Below are 17,301 nucleotides of genomic sequence, written 5' to 3'. Positions count from 1 at the left end.
CATACAGTTCAGGAGCCCTTCGCCCCATTGAGTCTGTCCTGTCAAAAATATATTTCAACCTGTAATAATCCTGCTTTCAAGCGCTTGGCCTGTTATGATGCTTCAAGTGTTCATTGGAGCACTTTTTAAAGGTTCTCCTACATCACATTTCCTACATCCCAGGCAGTCCATTCCTGACTCTCGCCTCCCTCTGGGTGAGAAAACATTTCCTCAAAATCTCTCTGAACCTAATGGGTGGCCCAGTGGTTAGCACTGCTGCCTCACAGCGCTAGAGACCCGGGTTCAATTCCCGCCTCAGGCGACTGACTGTGTGGAGTTTGCACATTCTCCCTGTGTCTGCGTGGGTTTCCTCCGGGTGCTCCGGTTTCCTCCCACAGTCCAAAAATGTGCAGGTTAGGTGAATTGGCCATGCTAAATTGGCCGTAGTGTTAGGTAAAGGGGTAGATGTAGGGGAATGGGTGGGATGCACTTCGGCGGGGTGGTGTGGACTTGTTGGGGCCGAAGGGCCTGTTTCCACACTGTAAGTAATCTAATCTAATCTAATCTCTCCTGCCATACCCTTTACAATTATGCCCATTTGTTATTAATGCTCAACTCGGGGCAACTGCTCTTTCCTATTCATCTTGTCCATGTCCTTCAGTCTCATACACCTCAGTTAGATAATCTTCTATGCCCCAAAGAAAACAGACCAAGCTTATCCAGCCTCTTTTCATTGCTGAAATACTCCATCCAAGGCAACTACCTGGTCCAATCTCCTGTGCAATCACATCTTTCCTCTAGTGTGTTGACTAGAACTGTACACAGGGAGAAAGTGAGCACTGCAGATGCTGGAGATCAGTGTCATGATGCTGGAAAAACACAGCTGATCAGGCAGCATCTGAGGAGCAGGACTGCACACAGTCTTCTAGCCATGGTCGAAACAGTCACATACAGCTCCAACATTACCTCCAACATTATAATCCATGCCACCACTGATAGAGGCAAGTGACCTGAACTACTTAACTACCTTATTAATCTGTCCTGCCACCTTCAGGGGTATATGGAACAGATGCTGGAGACCAGAATTGAAAAGTGTGGTGCTGGAAAAGTGCAGCAGGTCAGGCAGCATCCGAGGAGCAGGAGAATCGACGTTTCGGGCATAAGCCCTTCTTCAGGAAATCTGAAGAATCTTATTCCCGAAACGTCGATTCTCCTGCTCCTCGGATGCTGCCTGACCTGCTGCACTTTTCCAGCACCACACTTTTCAACTATAACTCATCCAGCCTAAGCTTCCAAAACCTCCTCACTTCTTATATCAGTCTGCTCAAAAACTTCACAGACCATCTTCTCAAATTCTTTACTTACATCCTCCTTGTCCAAGCAAAGACAGATGGGTCCAGGTTATTCTCGTTCCCAGGTTATTCTCTTCCTATGGATATACTTGTGGAACATCTTGAGATTCCTCCGTAATCTTGTCCACCAGTGTTTCCTCATGCCTTCTCTTTGCTCTTCTATTTGCTTTCTTGGGCTCGTTGCACCCACATTTCCTCCTCAAGATAAAAGTTGGATCTGTACTCTTCCCCAGTACTTTTTTGAACACCTGTCACTATTCTGTAGATTTACCCCTTAAGTAGCTGTTCCCAACTTATATTTGCCAGATTCTGCCTTATTTTAATAAACTCTGTCTTCCCCCCCAATCCAAAACACTTTTGTTTATTGTTGAGGTTCTGTTCGCCGAGCTGGGAATTTGTGTTGCAGACGTTTTGTCCCCTGTCTAGGTGACATCCTCAGTGCTTGGGAGCCTCCTGTGAAGCGCTTCTGTGATTTTTCCTCTGGCATTTATAGTGGTTTGAATCTGCCGCTTCTGGTTGTCAGTTCCGGCTGTCCGCTGCAGTGGCCGGTATATTGGGTCCAGGTCGATGTGTTTATTGATAGAATCTATGGATGAGTGCCATGCCTCTAGGAATTCCCTGTTTGGCTTGTCCTATAATAGGAGTGTTGTCCCAGTTGAGTTCATGTTGCTTGTCATCTGCATGTGTGGCTACTAAGGATAGCTGGTCGTGTCGTTTCGTGGCTAGTTGGTGTTCATGGATACAGATCGTTAGCTGTCTCCCTGTTTGTCCGATGTAGTGTTTTGTGCAGTCCTTGCATGGGATTTTGTACACTACATTGGTTTTGCTCATGCTGGGTATCGGGTCCTTCGTCCTGGTGAGTTGTTGTCTGAGAGTGGCTGTTGGTTTGTGTGCTGTTATGAGTCCTAGTGGTCGCAGTAGTCTGGCTGTCAGTTCAGAAATGCTCTAGAAATGCTTCGGAAAAGAGGAAGAAGAACACCTCTACAATGTATTCGCCAAAAACGGATACCTGCGCAATTTCATCAACAGATGCCTAAGGGAAAGACAACGGAATGAGGACATGCCGCAACCCAAAGGACTAGCCACATTACCATAGATCAAGAGCATCCACAGATTCAATCAACAAGCACATTGACCTGGACCCAATATACCAGCCACTGCAGCAGACAGCTGGAACTGACAACCGGAAGCGTTAGAGACAAACCACTGTAAATGCCAGAGGAAACATCACAGAATCCAAAACGCAGGAGGCTCCCAAGCACTGAGGATGTCACCTAGACAGGGGACGAAACATCTGTAACACAAATTCCCAGCTCGGCGAACAGAACCACAACAACGAGCACCCGAGCTACAAATCTTCTCACAAACTGAGCTTTTTTTTATTGCAGACCATCTTTCCCCTTTTCCATAATTAATGTAAAATGTACAGTATTGTGGTCTCTATCACTAAAATTATACTCTGTAGTTTTACCCAATAACTGCTTTGCCCAGCTGTGCCTCATCTGATGAGCAGTTGATTGAGGGTGTGGAGGGGGTAGAAAGGACCAGTGAGAATGAAGAATGCAATTGTCAGCTTCTTTAAATCCTGTCTGACACAACTTTGAACCTTTCCAGGCTTATGGAATAGTATGGAAAGCGATTGATCGGCAGACCGGAGAGGTGGTGGCAGTCAAGAAAATATTTGATGCGTTCAGAAATCAAACAGATGCGCAGGTATTTCAGGGGAGCATGGGTTCAGGGTGGTAGTTACATTGCACAGTGTGATCCCAGTATTGTTTGTGCTCTTCATTTCTACGTACCTGCTGGTATTCAAACTGGAACCAGGTTCCCATTCTTATTTCTCTTATTTTTCAGAGGACATTTCGAGAAATATTATTCCTTCAGGTGAGTTCAGTGTTGTTACTGCCTTTACTGTCCATTCGAATGTACAGAGGGAATGGCCAGGGATTGGGGGGAGGACTGGCAGGGGAGACCAGGGAGGGAGGAGAAAGAAGACCGGGACAATCCTCCAGGAAATGTCAGGGTCAAAGAAAGCCGCCTTCCCCTCTTACTGTAACCCCATTTCATTGTAATACATATTCCCCCCCCCCCCCGTAACCTCCTTTCCACCTTCACTGTAATGTCCCGTCACTACAGGCTACTCTCACTCCCTCACTATTACCCCAGTTCTCCGTATGCTCCCCCGTTCACTGATCCCTCAATGACTCTCTTCCCTTTTTCCTTTAGTCATTTCTCTCTGGAATTGCAGACCTGAGCCAGGCTATAGCTGCTATAGCTATCGGACATTGGATCCTGCTCCATCACTTGGCGTCGTCTTTAGCTACTCCTGATTTCCTTGTAGATTTGTGCTGGCCCCTGGGGGCATATGGACTTCTCCTGCACCTTGGATATGAGTCTGTATACAGTGGCCATGCCAACTATTGCCCACGCTATACGATCCTCACTGAGTTGCTGTTAGCTATTTGCATTAAACTCTCTTTATATCTGCTAGGAATTTGGAAACCATCCTAATATTATCAAACTGCTCAACGTGATTCGAGCAGCAAATGACAAAGACATCTACCTGGTCTTCGAATATATGGGTAAGGTACAGTGCCAGATGCACTGGAAACAATCAAACTGGGGCCAGGATCAAACACTGAGAAAGGATGGGAATGAGGCCAGGATATTTAACTGTTTATGGAATGGCATCCAGTGTGGTACAGGAAAGGATGGAGTGTATAAATGGAAAAAGGGTAGTAAATAGGAGCAGCGAGGGAATAATAGGAAAAAGGCAAAATTAATGTCTACTGTTATTTGTAGTATTAATAAATTAGTTAATGGAACAAATAGAGGTTATTGGGCGTGACTTTATAGCCATTACAGAGAGACATGATTCCAAGGAGATCAAAGCTGGAAACTTAAGTATTCAGGGTATGTGACCTTTGAAGGGTAGAATGATGGAGTGGGATTGTTGATGTGGAATGAAATAAGTATGATAGCAGGACGTGGTTTTGGGTCAGATGTCGAACCCATGTGGGTGGAGGTAAGAAATATAAAACAAAACAAAACACTGGTGAGAGTAGGCCCCCTTTCAACATCTATACTGAAGGATGGAGAATAAATCAGAATCCAACGAGGGCATGTGAAAAGGCAGGAGATTAATCTTGGGTGACTTTAATCTTCATGTAGATTGCACTTATCAGAGGTAACTATGAGAATGAATTCATGGTGTATTCAGAATGTTTTCCTCGAAGAATATGTTGTAGATCCAATCATGGATCAGGCTCTTTTGGATCTGGTAATGTTTGATGAGGCATGTTTAATCATTGATTCTCTGGGAAACAGTGACCATAACTTGACATTCAGTTTGAGAGTGTGAAACCTGGGTCAAAAACAACTGTGCTAAACATAAGGAAACAGAATTGGTTGAACTGGACTAGGAAAGAAGTTTACCAGAAAGTATTTTTGATGAACAGTAGTAGATGTTGAAGAAAATAATTCTTGATTTAGAACAAGAGGAAGGAGTCGCACAAGGGGATAAATCAATCATATTTAACCTGGGAAATGAAGGATAGTGTCAAATTGAAAAAGACTCAAAGTAACAAAGATTGTTGGTAAGTGAGAATTTTGAAGAAACTTTAGAAACTAACAAAAAAATGACCAAACAAAAAGGGATAAAATGAACTTTCAGGTTAAATTAACACATATAGGTAAAATTACCATGGTGCCAGAGGACTGTATAGCTGCTCTGTTGTCAGAGATGAACAGTAGTCAATTTAACCTGAAGGCCATCATGCCTCAGGTGAGGGTCAAGGTTGAAAGTAAAGAACAGTACAGCACAGGAATAGGCCCTTCAGCCCACCAATCCTGTGCCGATGCATGATGCCTTCCTAAACTAAAAGAAGTTTGCTTCTATGCAGTCTATATCCATCTTTTCCTCCATAGTCATGTATCTGACAAGATGCCTCTTAAATGTTGCTATTGTATCTGCTTCTACCACCACCTCCTCTGACAGCACCTTATAGGCACTAAACACCCTCTGTAGAAAACTTGCCTTGTTTTAACATATTATCTTTTAACCTCTGTCCCATAGTAATCTGACATTTCTACCCCGGGGAAAAGGTTATCCATTTTATTCATGCCTTTCATAATTTTGTTAATTTTTTGTCAGGTTGCCCCTCAGCCTCTGATGTTCAAGTGGAAACAAACCAGATTTTTCCAATCTCTCTTCATGGTTAATACCCTAAAGCCAGGCAACATCCTTGTGAACCTTTTCTATACTCTGTCTAAAGGCACCAGATCCTTCTGGTAGTGTGACAACACTCTTAATTCCAGATTTTTAAAAATTGGATTCAAATTCTACCATCTGATGTGGCAGGGGGCTGAGTACCCCGAACACAGCCTGGGTTCTCTGGATTAACAACCCATTGATAATACTAATGGCCATCGTCTGCCTGGTTGGTCAATTGATCAAGATCCCTTTATAATCTTAGTTAACCTTCTTTACCAACAATTGGTGTCATCTGCAAACATAATCATGCCTCTTAAATTCTCATCTAAACTGTTAATATAAATGACAAACAACAATGGACCCAGCTCTGATCCCCTGTGGAGCACTGCTGGTCACAGGTCTCCAGTCTGAAAAACAACCCCCTACTGCCACCTTCTGTCACCTACTGTCAAGCCAATTTTGTATCCAATTGGTAAGCTCCCTTGTGAACTAATTCTACTAATCAGTCGACCACACGGAACCTTGTCAAAGGCTTGACTAAAGTCCATGTAGACAACAGCCATCACTCTCGGATATAGCACTTGAGGTTAGAGTTCAAAGGAAAGATCAAAATCAAGATGATGGAATTAGATGATCAGCCATGATCATAACGCACAGCAGAGCAGGCCCGAAGGACTGAATGGCTTACTTCTGTTGCTATTTTCCACATCTATGAAACAGAACAGATTCTCAGAGGACGTGTAATGAGAGGATGGGTAGGTGGAGCTGAGGACACAGAAAGATCAGCCATGGTCTTATTGAATGGTAGAGCAGGCTCGAGGGGCCAGATGGTCTACTCCTGCTCCGAGTTCTTAGGGTCTTATGACTTGACAGGGAGACATTCCAAAAGGGAGCTGGGTATATATTTGAAAATGATGGACTGAGAGGGCTATGAGGATAGGGCTGGAGAATGAGACTAGCTGGGTCGCTCTTTCAGGATCTGGTACAGACAAGATTGGTTGAATGACTGCCTCCTGTCCTGTAAGATCCTATGATAGTTGGTTATTTCCCCTGGAGGGAGAGTCTGGGATCAGAGGGCATGTCTTCAGACTAAGGAGCTGCACATTTAAGAGTGAGATGAGAAATTTGATCTGTCACAGAATAATGAAACTTTGAAATTCTTTACCATAGGGGACTTGCAAGGCTGTATTTTTAAGATATTTTTTATCATTAAGGGACTCGAGGGTTATGTTGTGTGAGACGCTGATGTCCTCAGGGTCGAGATACTGTTTGAAAGGGTGACAACCCAGGGGGTCGGGGTGCTGTGTGAATGGGTGATGACCCTGGGGGTCGGGGCGCTGTGTGACGGGGCGATGACCCTGGGGGTCGGGGCGCTGTGTGACGGGGCGATGACCCTGGGGGTCGGGGCGCTGTGTGACGGGGCGATGACCCTGGGGGTCGGGGCGCTGTGTGACGGGGCGATGACCCTGGGGGTCGGGGCGCTGTGTGACGGGGTGATGACCCTGGGGGTCGGGGCGCTGTGTGACGGGGCGATGACCCTGGGGGTCGGGGCGCTGTGTGACGGGGCGATGACCCTGGGGGTCGGGGCGATGACCCTGGGGGTCGGGGCGCTGTGTGACGGGGCGATGACCCTGAGGATCGGGGTGCTGTGTGACGGGGTGATGACCTGGGGCTCGGGGTGCTGTGTGACGGGATATTGACCCTGGGGGTTGAGGTGCTGTGTGACGGGGTGATGACCCTGGGGGTCGGGGTGCTGTGTGAATGGGTGATGAACCTGGGAGTCGGGGTGCTGACCCTGTGTGTCGGGGTGCTGTGTGACGGGGTGAATACCTGGGGCTCAGGGTGCTGTGTGACGGGGTATTGACCCTGGGGATCGGGGTGCTGACCCTGGGGCTCGGGTGCTGTGTGACGGGGTGAATACCTGGGGCTCGGGGTGCTGTGTGACGGGGTATTGACCCTGGGGATCAGGGTGCTGACCCTGGGGCTCGGGGTGCTGTGTGACGGGGTATTGACCCTGGGGATCGGGGTGCTGACCCTGGGGCTCGGGGTGCTGTGTGACGGGGTGTATACCTGGGGCTCGGGGTGCTGTGTGACGGGATATTGACCCTGGGGGTTGAGGTGCTGTGTGACGGGGTGATGACCCTGGGGATCGGGGTGCTGTGTGACGGGGTATTGACCCTGGGGATCGGGGTGCTGACCCTGGGGCTCGGGGTGCTGTGTGACGGGGTGAATACCTGGGGCTCGGGGTGCTGTGTGACAGGGTGATGACCCTGGGGATCGGGGTGCTGTGTGATAGGGTGGTAGCTCTTTCTGTCTTGCTGTGTATTGCAGAGACTGATTTGCACGCTGTGATAAAGAAGGGAAATCTGTTGAAGGATATTCACATTCGCTACATCCTATACCAGCTATTGAAAGCCACCAAGTTTATCCATTCCGGAAATGTTATCCATCGAGATCAGAAGGTAGGACTATGGAGCTGCCAACAGAAACAACTCTGAAGGTGGTGCAGGAGCAGAGACATCTGAGTGTGCATGAAGGATGGCAGAGAGAGTAGTTAATAAAGCATACAGTAACTTGGGCTTCATTAACTGGGAGAAAGTGAGGACTGCAGATGCTGGAGATGAGAGCTGAAAAATGTGATGCTGGAAAAGTGCAGCAGGTCAGGCAGCATCCAAGGAGCAGGAGAATCGGTGTTTCAGGCATAAGCCCAAAGAAGGGCTTATGTCGAAACGTCGATTTTCCTGCTCCTTGGATGCTGCCTGACCTGTGCTTTTCCAGCAACAAATTTTTCAGCTTCATTAACTGGGGCAATAAGGACAAGAGTAACGTTATACTAAACCTGTATAAGGCAATAATTCAGCCTCAACTGAAATATCTGGTATGGTTCTGAGTGGTGTTAGGTGGTCTCGTGTCTGAGTCACTAAAGGTTGGTATGCAGCTACAGCAAGGGATTGAGATGGTTAATGGGATGCTGTCCTTTGTCACAAGGAATTGAATGTAAAAGTAAGGATGTTCTGCTTCAGTTATACAGGGCATTGGCAAGGCCACATCGTTGATACCGTGTGCAGTTTTGGTCTCCTTATTTAAGGAAAGGTGGAAATGTATTCGAGATGATTGTTAGATGGAGATGTCCTAGATCAGTATCTGGAAGAGAAGGATTGTCTTATGAGAAACAGATCAGAGATGATTGAATGGTGGAGCAGATTTGATGGGCCAAACGGCCTAATAGAACATGGAACAATACAGCGCAGAACGTGCCCTTCGGCCCTCAATGTTGCACCGACCTGTGAACTATTCTCAGCTCATCTCCCTACACTATCCCATCATCATCCATGTGCTTATCTAAGGATTGTTTAAATCTCCCTAATGTGGCTGAGTTAACTACATTAGCAGGCAGGGCATTCCACACCCTCACCACTCTCTGAGTAAAGAACCTGCCTCTGACATCTGTCTTAAATCTATCACCCCTCAATCTGTAGTTATGCCCCCTCGTACACGCTGATGTCATCATCCTATGAAAAAGACTGTCACTGTCTACCCTATCTAATCCTCTGATCATCTTGTATGTCTCTATCAAATCCCCTCTTAACCTTCTTCTTTCCAATGATAAATAACCCAAGTCTCTCAGCCTTTCCTCATAAGACCTTCCCTCCAGACCAGGCAACATCCTGGTAAATCTCCTCTGCACCTTTTTCAATGCTTCCACATCCTTCCTAAAATATGGAGACCAGAACTGTACACAATATTCCAAGTGTAACTTGCTTCTATAGCTTCTGGGAGAAAGTGAGGACAGCAGATGCTGGAGATCAGAGCTTAAAAATGTGTTGCTGGAAAAGCGCAGCAGGTCAGACAGCATCCAAGGAGCAGGAGAATCGACGTTTCAGGCATAAGCCCTTCTTCAGGAATGAGGAGGGTGTGCCAAGTAGGCTAAGATAAAAGATGGGGAGGGGCGTTGGGAATACAATAGGTGAGGACCAGTGGGGTTCTGTCCTGGTGGCGATTGGAAGGGCGGAGGAGCGGGAAGTGGAGGAGATGCGGTGGAGAGCATCGTCGACTACGTCTGAGGGGAAATTGCGGTCTTTGAAGAAGGAGGCCATCTGACTGACTCCCACAGCTACCTAGACTACACCACCTCCCACCCTGCCCCCTGTAAAAACGCCATCCCATATTCCCAATTCCTTCACCTTCGCCGCATCTGCTCCCAGGAGGACCAATTCCAATACCGAACAACCCAGATGGCCTCCTTCTTCAAAGACCGCAATTTCCCCTGAGACGTGGTTGACAATGCTCTCCACCACATCTCCTCCACTTCCTGCTCCTCCGCCCTTGAGCCCCGCCCCTCCAATCGCCACCAGGACAGAACCCCACTGGCCCTCACCTACCACCCACCAACCTCCAGATACATCAGATCATCCTTCGTCATTTCCGCCACCTCCAAACAGACCCCACCACCAGGGATATATTTCCCTCCCCTCCCCTATCAGCGTTCTGGAAAGACGACTCCCTCCATGACTCCCTCATCAGGTCCACACCCCCCACCAACCCAACTTCCACTCCCGGCACCTTCCCCTGCAACCGCAAGAAATGCAAAACTTGCGCCCACACCTCCCCCCTCACTTCCCTCCAAGGCCCCAAGGGATCCTTCTATATCTGTCAGAAATTCACCTGCACCTCCACACACATCATCTATTACATCCGCTGCACCCGATGTGGCCTCCTCTATATTGGGGAGACAGGCCGCCTACTTGTGGAACGTTTCAGAGAACACCTCTGGGACACCCGGACCAACCAACCCAACCACCCCGTAGCTCAACACTTCAACTCCCCCTCCCACTCCACCAAGGACATGCAGGTCCTTGGACTCCTCCATCGCCAGACCGTGGCAACACGACGCCTGGAGGAAGAGCACCTCATCTTCCGCCTAGGAACCCTCCAACCACAAGGGATGAACTCAGATTTCTCCAGTTTCCTCATTTCCCCTCCCCCCACCTTGTCTCAGTCAAATCCCTCGAACTCAGCACCACCTTCCTAACCTGCAATCTTCTTCCTGACCTCTCCGCCCCCACCCCCTCTCCGGCCTATCACCCTCACCTTAACCTCCTTCCACCTATCGTAATCCCAATGCCCCTCCCCCAAGCCCCTCCTCCCTACCTTTTATCTTAGCCTGCTTGGCACACCGTCCTCATTCCTGAAGAAGGGCTTATGCACAAACCGTCGATTCTCCTGCTCCTTGGATGCTGCCTGACCTGCTGCTCTATATCTTCTGGAAAGACTGGGCTTGTATCTCTTGGAGTTTAGAGTAGGGGGTGACCTGATTGAAGTGTAAGATCCTGAATGGTCTTGACAACATTCATGGGATGTTTCCTGTTTGGGTCCGTCCTGAACGAGGGGACTCTGTTTTACAATTAGGGCTCGTCCTTTCAGGATAAAGGTGCGGGGAGTTTTTTTCCTGTGGGTTGAGAGGCTTTGTAACTCTGTCTCAAAAGGCGGTTTCATGAAATATTTTTAAGGCAGAGGCGAATAGACTTTTTGATGGGCAGGGTGTTCAGGGTTGTTGGGGTGGATAGGGAAGTGGAATTGAAAATGCAAAAGATTAAACACGGTGAAAGGTAGAACAGGCTTGAGGGGCTGCATAATCTACCTCTGCTCCTAACTGATATGTTTGTGTAATTAAATTAATTTTCCACACACAAGAGTACAGACCGTGTGCTTTCTCATGTGCAGTGGCAGGGTATTCAGGCTGACATTGTATATTTTCATATTCACAGGCAGCTCGTTGATGCTGACATTGTATATTTTCAGGGTCTGGGATAAATTAATGCTTGGGTCTTACTGAAATGTTCTCGAACTCTCTGACTTCAGCTGTGTGCTCACTCTCCAGCCTTCCAACATCCTCCTAGATGCAGACTGCTTTGTGAAACTCTGTGACTTTGGTCTGGCTCGCTGCATTAATCAGATCCAAGAGGAGCAGGGGAATGCAGCATTAACGGAGTATGTGGCTACTCGCTGGTATCGAGCACCAGAAATCCTCCTTGCGTCTCCCAGGTAAGAAGGTGCAGAAATCTTGGTGTTTAATTGGTGGATTAGTGAAATGAGAATGAATTAGACTGGGTGCAGGAGCTCTGTGGTCTTCTGCCCCTAAGTTTAGAACATAGAAAATTACAGCACAGAACAGGCCCTTTAGCTCACGATGTTGTGCCAAGATTTAGTCCTAATGTAAAATAAAATAACTTAACCTACGCACCCCTCAACTTACTGCTCTCCATGTGCATATCCAGCAGTCACTTAAATGTCCCTAATGACTCTGCAGTATCTACTATTATTTAGTATCTGCTATTGTTAAGTGCTATCTACTATAATTTAGCTGGTTAAAACTAATAATTAGTTTGAACATTTATATTCAGCTGTTTTTAAATGTTGCCTTCAAGCAACTTTAAAGAGAGTTAAAACGATCAAATGCTAATGGCAGCTCAGCTGAAATTTAGATGTACAGCTGTCATCTAGTTGCATGAACCTGCAAGGTTTTCCAGATGATATAAGTCACATCCTGTATTAAGAACTTTAAATACGCTGTAAACTGAGAGGACAGGCAGCAGCAGCAACACAAAGCTAGCAGCAGTTGCTGCAGCTGACCGCTCCACAGCTGATTGCTTGACTGGACTCTTGGTAAGTAATGGAATTTTTATTTTGCTTATTTGCTAAGAAAGGCTACGTTCATATCCATGATTGAATCTTCATATACAACATACCATTCTGCTTTTGATTAATTATTCTAAATAAAAGTCACGACTTTTAATTAATGTCAAAGTCTAGTTTTTGGAGAATAAGTAAAGTGTGCTTTAAACAAAGGCTCGAGAACTCACCTGCTGAGGTTCCAGGAGGTAGAACCCACTCCCATACAGTTAACTCTTCGGAAACACTTCTTAGCTCGTGTCTGGGATAAGTAACCTCCTTTGAGCAGCGTATCTAGTTTACTACTGGTAGAAGGAAGTATTGTCATTGCTGATTCTAGCAGTATATTAAATCCCACTATAAGTAATTTTAAAGACCAAAGGAATAAAGAGGCCTTATGCATCTCAGTGACCTAACTACTAGGACGAAGGGGAAAAAATCTTCTAACCATCACAGGTTATGTACTTAACAACATAATAACAAATAAAAGAAAAATACTGCAGAAATGAATCAGGAGTAGGCCATTCAGCCCCTTGAGCCTGGTCCGTCTTTCAATAAAATCAAGGCTTCTCTGATTGGTTCCTCAAACTCACGTTGCTGCCTACCCTGATATCCTTTCACCTCCTTATTTAACAAGAATCTCTCCACCTTGGCCTTCAAAATATTTAATGACTCTGTTTCCACCACTTTTTATTTTTTGCAGAGAGTTACAAAGACTCATGACCTTCTGAGAGAAACATTTTTACCTCATCTGTTTTAAACGGATGAACCCTGAGTTTTAAACAGTGACCCTTAGTTTTAGATTCTCCCACAGGAGGAAGCATCCTTTCCCCATCCACCCGGTTAAGAGCCCCCAGGACTGCTTAATTATGGCACCCCTTAATCTTCTAAACTTCAGCAGGTCCCAGTCTGTTCAACCTTTTCTCATAAGACAACCCCTGATTCCAGGGATTAGTCTGATAAACCTCCCCTGAACTGCCCCACACTCATTTACATCCTTATTGAAGGTGACCAGTACTGTACACAGTGCTCCAGATGTGGTCCCCCCAGAGCCCTGGTAAAGTGTAACCTCCCTCCTTTTGTATTCAATTCTCCTGGCAATAAATGAAAACATTCTATTTCCTGTTTACTTGCTGTACCTATATACATACCTTTTTCAATTTGTACACAACGACCCCCAGATCCCGCTGCAGCTCAGAGCTATACAATCTCCCGCCATTTAGATAATCTTTGCCCCTTCACTTAACCTATCAATTTTTATCATAGGCTCTTTCTGTCCTTTTTGTTAACTTACTTTTCCACCTATCTTTGTGTCATCAGCAAATTTAGTAACTGTACCTCTGTCCTTTCATTGAAGTCATTTATATAAATAAATGTGGAAATCTGAAATTAAAGCAAAAAGTGCTAGAAATATTCAGCAAATCAGGCAGCATCGTCAGAGAAATAGTCGATGTTTCAGAGTGATGTTCCAATGAACGCTCACTGGTTTTGAACTTCAGTTGTTTTTGAGGGTCACTCAACCCAAAATGTTAATTCTGATTTCTCTCTACAGATGCTGCCAGACTTGTTGAGCTTTTCCAGCAATTTCTGTTTTTGTTTCTGATTTACACCATCTGCAGTTCTTTTGGTTTCTATTTAGCTGCTTCTCTCTCCACTGTATTTTGTACTGTTAGATATCTGGTGGTCAGTTCTAAAAAGTACCAATGACTTGGATGAAGGGACAGAGGTATAGTTGCTAAATTTGCTGATGAAGTAAGTTAACGAAAAGGACAAAAGAAGCCTACAATAAATATTTAATGAGGGTTGACAGTCAGATTTTGGACAGGAAGCTTTGGAGAAGTTTGCCTGCTTTTTAGAATAATGTCATGGATCAGTTCAGGCCATTGTAGAGGCCACTGCACCCGATGTGGTCTCCTCTACATTGGGGATACAGGCCGCCTACTTGCAGAACGTTTCAGAGAACACCTCTGGGACACCTGCACCAACCAACCCAACCGTCCTGTGGCTGAACACTTTAACTCCCCCTCCCACATTGCCATCCCCTCTCTGGCCTATCACCCTCACCCTCACCTCCTTCTATCTATCATATTCCCAGCGCCCCTTCCCCAAATTCCCTCCCCCCTACCTTTTATTTAACTCCCCTGGCAGACCAGCTTCATTCCTGAAGAAGGGCTTATGTCTGAAACGTTGATTCTCCTGCTCCTCGGATGCTGCCTGGTCTGCTGTGTTTTCCCATCACCACATTTTCAACTCTGGTCTCCAGCATCTACAGTCCTCACTTTCACCTGTTTGTAACCACTGCATCCACATGAAGAGTCCAAGAAAGGTTGTAGTTGACGACCACTCTCAGGAGCTTGACACTCCCCATTCGTTCCACCTCTGTGCTGTTAATGTGTAGGGGGGCATGAGTAACATCCCACCAAAAGTCAATTACGAGTCCCTTGGTTTTGCTGGCATTGAGAGCTAGGTTGTTCTCAGTGCACCATTTTTCCAGGTCTTCCACCTCCTGTCTGTTTGTATCACCATCTGAGATTCGACCGATTATGGTGGGTGTCATCAGCAAACTTATAAATGACATTAGTCTGGTATTTGGCGACACAGTTATGGATACGCATTGAGTACAGTAGGAGGCTGAGTACGCACCCCTGGGGGGCTCCAGTGAGGATTAAATATTATCCCCAATTTTCACTGATTGTGGCCTGTGGGTCAGGAAACTGAGGATCCAGTTGCAGAGAGTGGGGCTTAGTCTGAGATCACTAAGTTTAGGAATCAGTCTCGAGGGGATAATAGTATTGAAGGCTGAACTGTAGTCAATGAGTAGGATTCTTACATAGCTGTTCTTGGTGTCAAGATGTTTCAGGAAGGAATGAAGGACAAGTGATATGGTATCTGACGTGGATCATTTGGTCCAATAGGCAACACATTAATAGGCTGAACTATTAATCCAGGGACACAAGTGTTCTGGGTCCAAATCCCGCCATGACAAATGGTGAAGTTTGTATTCAATAAAAATCTGGAATTAAGAGTTTAATAATGACCATGGAATCATTGTCGATTGTTGGAAACACCCATCTGGTTTGCTAATGTCCTTTAGGGAAAGAAACTGCCATCCTTACCTGGTCTGGGCTCCATGTGACTCCGAGACCCACAGCAATGTGTTTGACTCTTCACTATCCTCTGGGTAATTAGGGATGGGCAATAAATGCTGGTCTAGCCAGAGATGCCTTCATCCTGTGAATTAATAAAAACATTAGTTTTTCTCAGAAGTTGTGAATCTTTGGAAATCTCTACCACAGCAGGATGTGGCAGCTCAGGCTATGTCTTTGTTCAAGGTAGAGATTGAGAAATCTTAGTTACCGAATAGTTTGGGTAGATATTTTTTTAATCGACCTGTTCAGAAATGGTATTATGTACCTGTGGAGCAGGTGGGCCTGAACCTGGCTCCCGGCTCTGAGCTAGGCCACACGAGGTCAATCAGCCATGTTTCTATTAAATGGGCGAGTAGGGTCAATGGACTGAATTGTATGTTTCTTATCTCAGTCCAAAATGATTTGCCCCATATCCGGAGACTGAGACCTGTTTTCCGAGATCACTTTCCCCATTCCTCCCCTCATCTCAGTATCTGGTCTAGTCCTGTTGAGTTTTATATGTTACAGTGAGATTCCCCCCTCATTTTTCTGAACTCAAGTGAACACAGGCCCAGTTGGCCCAATCTCTCTTCAAATCAAAAGTTGGTAGGTGGCTGGGTCTGACTGTGGGGTTTGGTCATTACCCATCTGCAAGTATCCAGTCAGCAAACACTGCTCCTCACTGACCTAATAAAGGCAGTGGGGAGAGACCGGCTGCAGCTGGGATCATGCACGTGTGTCTGAGGTAGTTACAGCCATCACTGACTGCCCCATAGAGGAGCTCCCATCCAGAGCAGCAGCCTGGCAGGCATTGCCAATTACAAACTCCTGTTAATTTAAGGAGGCTTCCTTTGGCCCATCAGTCAGGGTAATGTCAGGAAGCGTTTCCTTACATAAAGGAGTAGAAACCTGGAATTTCTTCCTTCAGAAAGCTGCTGCTGATGTTGGGTTTTGATTGAAAATTCCAACTGTGATTGCTGTGTTTTACTTAGATATTGACGTGGCTAGATAAAGGAGAGTTGTACAAATACTGTTATCTGTTTGAATGGTAGAATAGGCGAAGTGGCTTTATTTTCAGTTGGTTCTTGGGATGTGGCTGTCACTGCCAAAAGCCAGCATTTATTGTCCACCTGTAACTGGCCTTCAAAAGGTGGTGATGAGCCATGAGCTTGGGCCATTATTGTTCTTATGTGGCCATTTCAGAGAGTTGTTTAGGATTAATCACTGAGTGGAGAGTGATGCACTGACTGCTGCTTGATAATAGTTTGTATATCACATTCGTCAAGTTAAATGTGTGTGTTTTTAATGCAGATACACTAAAGGCGTGGACATGTGGAGTATTGGCTGTATTCTAGGAGAGATGCTGCTTGGGAAACCACTTTTTCCAGGAACTTCCTCAATAAATCAAATTGAGAGAATCATGAGTGTAATTCCAGCTCCTTCCAAGGAAGGTACCCTTCACCGTTTAACAAACCTAATGTCGTATTGCATTGTAGTACAATGGGCTGATGGACCCGGAACTATATTGTCCATTGCCTCCCGTTCCCCAAGGTGTGAATAATTGAAATATTCACATGTCATCTCCGACCTGAGGGATTGTAACCGTAGCCAGGCGGTCTGCCAGGCTCAGGGAGCAGAGGGATCCTATCACATGATTGTGAGTGATTCTCCTGACTCTGGTCTGCCATGGAGTTGGGAGAACATTGGCGAGATGCGGTCTCAGTGTGGATGGAACAACCACATCTTGCTCTGTCCCATTAATAACTTCACAGATAGTGGTTCCATAAGTAACTACTGCTTCTCTCTCGTCACAGACATCCTGTCCATTAACTCCGATTATGGGGCCTCGGTTGTTCAGAAGGTGTTGAGCAGGTGGGTGAGTTATTTATGTACACTATTACAGTGAAACATATTACTTAGTTACAAGATCAGTTCAGAGACTTTATCTTTGCCCACA

The 17,301-nt window shown here is 46.0% G+C and overlaps 1 protein-coding gene across 4 annotated transcripts in view; it reads left to right on the top strand.

The window, feature by feature from the left end:
* The window catches only part of LOC140480940 (mitogen-activated protein kinase 15-like), a 437,971-nt gene that overhangs the window by 388,622 nt on the left and 32,048 nt on the right, over positions 1-17,301 (top strand). For 2 of the 4 annotated variants that reach the window (XM_072576552.1, XM_072576550.1), the window contains exons 2-8: positions 2,946-3,044; positions 3,186-3,215; positions 3,823-3,913; positions 7,876-8,006; positions 11,426-11,589; positions 16,656-16,795; positions 17,159-17,216. In XM_072576552.1, coding sequence (XP_072432653.1) covers positions 2,946-3,044; positions 3,186-3,215; positions 3,823-3,913; positions 7,876-8,006; positions 11,426-11,589; positions 16,656-16,795; positions 17,159-17,216 — 713 coding nt within the window. The remainder of the gene's footprint in view (positions 1-2,945; positions 3,045-3,185; positions 3,216-3,822; positions 3,914-7,875; positions 8,007-11,425; positions 11,590-16,655; positions 16,796-17,158; positions 17,217-17,301) is intronic. The other 2 variants (XM_072576551.1, XM_072576553.1) reach the window with 2 other exon arrangements.

This window comes from Chiloscyllium punctatum, chromosome 8 (assembly GCF_047496795.1).
Source record: "Chiloscyllium punctatum isolate Juve2018m chromosome 8, sChiPun1.3, whole genome shotgun sequence".
In the NCBI taxonomy this organism is placed as follows: domain Eukaryota; kingdom Metazoa; phylum Chordata; class Chondrichthyes; order Orectolobiformes; family Hemiscylliidae; genus Chiloscyllium; species Chiloscyllium punctatum.
This window is presented reverse-complemented; position numbering and strand designations above follow the sequence as displayed.